The sequence below is a fragment of the Octopus sinensis genome, linkage group LG7 (assembly GCF_006345805.1).
Source record: "Octopus sinensis linkage group LG7, ASM634580v1, whole genome shotgun sequence".
Classification (NCBI taxonomy): Eukaryota; Metazoa; Mollusca; class Cephalopoda; order Octopoda; family Octopodidae; genus Octopus; species Octopus sinensis.
Window position 1 is genome coordinate 110,612,736 of NC_043003.1, and position 6,052 is coordinate 110,618,787.

The 6,052-nt window shown below is 39.2% G+C and overlaps 1 protein-coding gene across 5 annotated transcripts in view; it reads right to left on the bottom strand.

Annotated features, from left to right (window-relative positions):
- LOC115214515 (gamma-aminobutyric acid type B receptor subunit 2-like) overlaps positions 1 to 6,052 on the bottom strand; it is a 1,118,481-nt gene that overhangs the window by 280,387 nt on the left and 832,042 nt on the right. For all 5 annotated transcript variants that reach the window (XR_005000211.1, XM_036505132.1, XM_036505133.1 and 2 more), the window contains one exon: positions 307 to 414. Coding sequence is in view for 4 of the 5 variants with exons in the window: in XM_036505132.1 (XP_036361025.1) it covers positions 307 to 414 (108 nt within the window). In the remaining variant the exon portion in view is untranslated. The remainder of the gene's footprint in view (positions 1 to 306; positions 415 to 6,052) is intronic.

Here is a 6,052-nt window from a genome sequence, read left to right on the forward strand (position 1 = left end):
TACGAACCACAAGTATCTAGAATATCTGCATATATATATATATATATATGTATATATTATTTATATTACTATACATATATACACACACACGCACATTATATATATATATATATATATACATACATGCCTAAATACATACACTCACACAGATATGCACACAGAGACATAGCCACACATGCACATATACATAAGTATATTGTACGTACAGTCACAAATGTACACACGCGCATATTTGGCAGATAAATGTAAAACCTGTACCTAGCGTAAATACAGACTTTTATATTGATAATATGAAGTATAGCTTACCTTTTTATTTAATTTAATGTTGGTGAATATGGCATGCACTCGCCATGTTTTACTAAACATCGCGCCAAAGGCTAATGTAAAACCAATACTTAATACCCAAGCTCGTGCCTGAAAGTATAGAGAAATATATATTATACAAAGAAAATAGAAAGTTACAGAGTGCCTGAGAGAGAAAGATTGGTACAGAGAATTAAAGAAGTAAATACATGTAAATCATCTTTATATATGTGAATGCATGCGTCTCTGCATATCTTGCTTGAAATTGAATAGGCAAAGTGTCTCGAAATCAAGGGAACAAAATAAGTTATTTTATCTTGAAGAGAGTGTGCAGACCAGGTATAAGAGACGAGTACGTGTTGTGTGTAAATACGCGGTCTTTTATCTTCATTCTTAAATTGTTTCTGATAGTTTAAGTTAAATATGATTATAGAACGTTTTGCATCAACCGTAAATGCTGCACCGAATTTCAATTCTCGGGAAATTCCAAACATTCATTGAGATTGTAAGTCCTGAGCTTAATGCAGTTTTATTTTCATTGTTATAAGGGACTGCTCACAGTTTCAAACATGGCTAGAATTCACCGATTAATCAATTTATACGATCTTAAAAAGAGAAACTGGATGAAGTTCTGAGGTTCCTCAGAAACAGAAATAGCATCCAGATTGTTTGTAAGTGTACAAAGGACATATTCCTAATGAAATGCAGAAAATGAATACTAAGGATTTTCTCAACTCGTTCACTGAAATACAAAACACAGTGTTTCATAGCGACAAAAGTGTTTGTAACCACTGTATTAGGCCGTTAATATATGTGATGAAATAAAATCTTATTTTGCCTCCCTATTTGTTTTTTTAGTGAGATGTGCGGTATTTCATAGATCATATGATTGTTTAACAACACTTGATCTAAGACCTGTTGTTAATTAAAATGAACGAAGAGTATTTAAGGAGTATGCCCACCTGTCAAAAACAATCAATGTTTGATTATATTTGTGTTAAAGTTCGAACATGACATTTTACCTCCACCGTAGCGAAGGAAGGGGTATTGTTTCAGTTGTGTTTGTTGGTTTGTCCGTGGGCAAGATATTTCTAGAACCGCTTAATGGATTCGAATGGAATTTTCAGAACTGTTTAGCCTCGTAGCTGGCGCGAATTGATTAGATTTTGGAATCGTCTCCGATACCGGACAGGGAGTCTGGATTATTTTTTCTTGTTTTATTTTTACTTAATTTTTGAGAGAGGTCGGGTTCAATTTTAGTATTCTCGTTTGTAAGAGCAGTCGAATTATTTCAGATATTTTCATTTAAAAAAATCATCTCCGGCTAATCGTCGAGAGGACGTTGGTATTGCCTTGACGGAGGTTTGCGGTCTCTGAGTGCGCCTGTTCTTTTTGCAATGAGCAGTTAATTAATTACCAGTTATGTTCGTAGCACTAATGTTGCCAAGATCACTTTAGCTTTAATCGTTACAATAAGTTTAGATTACGTTGACATACATGTATTAGAGTCATCGTGTATTGCAGATTTACTTACGCAAAAGTCCGTGGCTGTAACTCCCGAACAATGCTGTAAATGCTGCTTGGGCTTTAAGGCTGGATGCGGGTGTAAGCCAAGTAGCAGCCCAAGATACCACTAGCTATTGCAAATATAAAGGAATGGTTTAATTCCCTCCGAATCCAATGATAAAGAATTTATGTGGCACGTCTAAGATTGTGTACGACAGAAGTCAACAGAAATAACAGATCAAATGTGACATCAGTTCTTGATGTTCTAATAATTATAGTAATCTGGTTATAAATTGATTTTACTAAAGCTTATGTTGCGAATGATATAACGCTCGTCTAATTTATCAAATACGGCTTTCCTACTTTCTTCCTTTTCATTATTAAGTCATCTGAGGTCGATAGTTATTGCTTTGCTCATGGCACGACTGTAAAGATTAATTTGAATGAGTTTGTACATTTAAATTACTCGAATCAATATAAAATATATCTTAGTTAAATACAAAGAATGTTTGAAAGAATAAGAAACCTATTAATTTTACATCCATTTTTAATTTTCAGAAAATGTTGTTTATTAGGTGCTTTTCAATAAAATAAATTATTGTACTTAAAGCGAAGTCATAGTGAATGCTCTTTTTTTAACATTGGCTAAATATAAACGCTTACTTTTAAAATATTTACATATTCTACAAACACAGAATATGCATTGTAAATTATTAAGGATAATTTCTCCATGAAAATGATCGTGGTCGAACTTCTATTTTCTTAACTATAATATGATTTACTTGCTGATACGGTCATTCTTCTTGCAGATCGAGTTATATTATTATATAAAACCTCAAACATTCCTGAATATGTCCATTAAGGATATTTCTGTAAGACAATGGATGTCAACTTTTTTTTATATTATTTTCCTACAGAATATGAACGCTATATTTCAGCGAAATATCTTAGGTAAAGATTATTCATACATAAACAAAGAGCAAAATAATAAGTTTTAGTCGGTAACTTCTAATAATCTTACGTAATATGTATTAAATCACATTTGTAATATAAAAAATATATATATCAACAAATATTGTTCTGTTGCAATCCGCAGAATTAACTGTATTACTTACTGAATAGTTCTGTAAAACGGATTGCCTATTTCAAAAATAAGTAGTTTTAAGGTGTACCAGGAATTTTATAAACCGGAGTACGTTTACCACAGAAATATGCATTTCATTGACTAAAGGTTTAATTTCCTGTTGTTACTTCTCTTACATTTCACTTTCTTAATCTAGTTTCCAGGTCTTTCTTCCTTTTGTTTCGCTTCATAGATTATTAGTACCTTAGTGTGTTTTGTTGAAACAAATAAAATTTTGAAGTCTTACTTTTCTTAAATAAAAAAAAAACAATGCAGCGATACAGAGTTAAGGTCGGTATTAACTGCAGTTCTAAAATATGGTATTTTCTCTTCGCTCCATTTGCTAACGACATTCAGCGTTAGAACTAATATTGCATGGCTTCAATTGCATTGCCTCTGTAGTATCAGAGAAAATGTTAAGTCTGAGCACAAACCGTCCAGCGGTATTCTACCCACTAATGCTCAACCTACAACAAAATTCGATGCCGTCTATTGCAAGCTGAGCATATCTGAGTTTTGCCTGCCCGTGTTGGCTGTCTACAGGCCGCCTCTTGCCGACCCCCAGGACGATGCTCATTTACTCGAAGCGATAAGATTCGTTTCAGCTTCGCATGACTGTTTGGTACTAGGAGACTTCAACGCTCCCACGATCGATTGGCCCGCATCAATTTGTACAACATCTTCCCGGTTCGGCCAGGCCCTTCTTGACGTGGCTGAAGATTGTTTTCTATCGCAACATGTTGAATATCCGACAAGGCATCGGTCTGGGCAGCAGCCATCTATGCTAGATCTGGTATTCTCCCGCTATCCAAGATCAGTGTCAGACGTATCTGTGTGCGCCCCTCTTGCCAAGAGTGATCATGCGGTCCTGAAGTTCGTCATGCACAAAACTTTTTCTACGCCCACGACTACTTCGCTGCCACGTAGAGTCTTCTCTGCAATTAATCTTGAAATTCTAACCGAGGCTTCCGCGCTTCTGGACTGGTGATCCCTGATGACGTTGTCCTCAGTTGACGAACTATGGTCAACCCTCAAAGCATATGTAATCTGTTCGACTGACCAGGCAGTTCCCGTTGGGTTTCCCAAGAGGAAGAAACACAAGCCCTGGGTGACGAAGAAGGTTAAACGAGAACGTCCACTCAGAGATATTGCTTGGGCTGAATCCAAAAATCTGGATTCGACTGCAGCTTTTGAGGTGTACAAAACTCAACGAGACCGTGCCGTGAAAATTGAAAAGAAAGAACGCTTCAGTTATGAATACAAAATCGCGGCAAATGCCAGTAGCAATCCAAAAACCTTCTTTGCCCATGTCCAGCGGAATTCCCGCTTGAACAACCAGATTGCGACGTTGGTAGACTCAACAGGCGTATCGATTGAGGACCCTTATCAACAGAGTCAATTATTTGCCGAGGCTTTTTCAACTATTTTCAAACAAGATGATGGTCGTCAACCCCCTCCATTTGATAGATCGGTTCCTTCAATGCTTCGATTGGTCATCACGCGGGACGAAGTCAAACGTGTTATTCAAGGCCTCGATGTCAACAAGGGCCACAGCCCTGACGGCATACACCCACGGGTTATCAAAGCGTTGGCTCCGGTCATCTGCGAGCCCTTAACACGACTATTCAATATGTCATTGGCGACGGGTGTTATACCTGCAGACTGGAGAACAGCGATAATCTGCCCAATTTTCAAGAAAGGGAGCCGCGAAGACCCGCTTAACTACCGACCGGTTTCCCTTACATCAATAATCAGCAAGATGTTCGAAACCATCCTTAAGAAAAGTATGATGCTCCACCTCCTAAACACAGCCTCTATCTCTGATTCCCAACACGGCTTCGTGCCGAAGAGATCATGCTTGACCAACTTACTAGTAATGGAAGAATTGGTGACGCGCATCCTCGATGAAAGGGATGCTGTTGACATCGTTTTATTGGACTTTGCCAAAGCTTTTGACTCGGTAAACCACCGCCTATTACTTGTCAAGCTTCAAGCATATAGTTTCCATCCGGATATTGTACGATGGGTTGGTGCCTTCCTCTCAGATCGCTCCTTCCATGTCCAAGTTAATGGTTCGCGGTTCAACGTCTCCAGTGCGAGCAGTGGCGTGCCTCAAGGTTCAGTGCTTGGGCCCTTGTTGTTCTTAGTCTTCATAAATGACTTGCCCGACGACCTAACGCAACACACCCTTCTATTTGCCAACGATATCAAACTGGTCGCTCCTCGCGGTAATATAGAAGATCTTCGTCGATGCCTCCACCAAATTTGGAAGTGGTCTAACGATTTGGACCTGTGTCTGAACGTGTCAAAGTGGTGTCATCTGCCTGTCGGCTCTACTCCTGCAACTCAACTTGATTTCGAGCCGGGTCGTCTGCTGCTGGAGAAGACCGATCAGGTAAAGGACCTGGGTATCTTGGTGGATTCCTCCTTTTCGCCTTCGGCCCAGTGCGTCCATGCTGCCAACAAAGCACGCGGAATTCTGTTCTTGATTCGACGGTCATTCGGAATGCTCACAGCAGCCATATTCCTACCAGTCTATGTCACGCTGGTGAGACCCATATTGGAGTATGGGATTCAAGCCTCTTCTCTCGAAAGAGCTGTTCTTCACTCCTGCTCCAGAGCGTCGGCTGCGGGGTCATTCCGAAAAGCTCTACCTGCGACGATTTCTTCTCAATCGAAGGAGAGGAGCTTTCTCCGTCCGGGTTGCGGATCCGTGGAACAAGCTGCCAGACGAGGTGGTGAAGATGCCGACGACCGCTTTGTTCAAAGCCTCCCTGGACCTCAAGTGGCCTGAACTCTTTACATGAACACCACCCTGTACTTAACTCCATGTCCCCCTACATGGCCTTGCTATTTGCTTTTGAGCCAAATTAACTAACTAACTAACTAAAATTTTCAGTGCATAACCGAGGAAGACAACGTAGACCTCTACCGATTTACAAACAGTTCCTCATTTCTAATGAAGTGTCACACTGCATTTAGGCAGTCCTTCTTAACTAACTCTATAAAAAGCTTTCTGTACCTTCCACACATTTATATAGTCTGTCAATAAATAGCAAAAGGAAAGTCGTCTAATTGCGACACGGTACAATGTATTACAATTACTGATCTCAATTAATA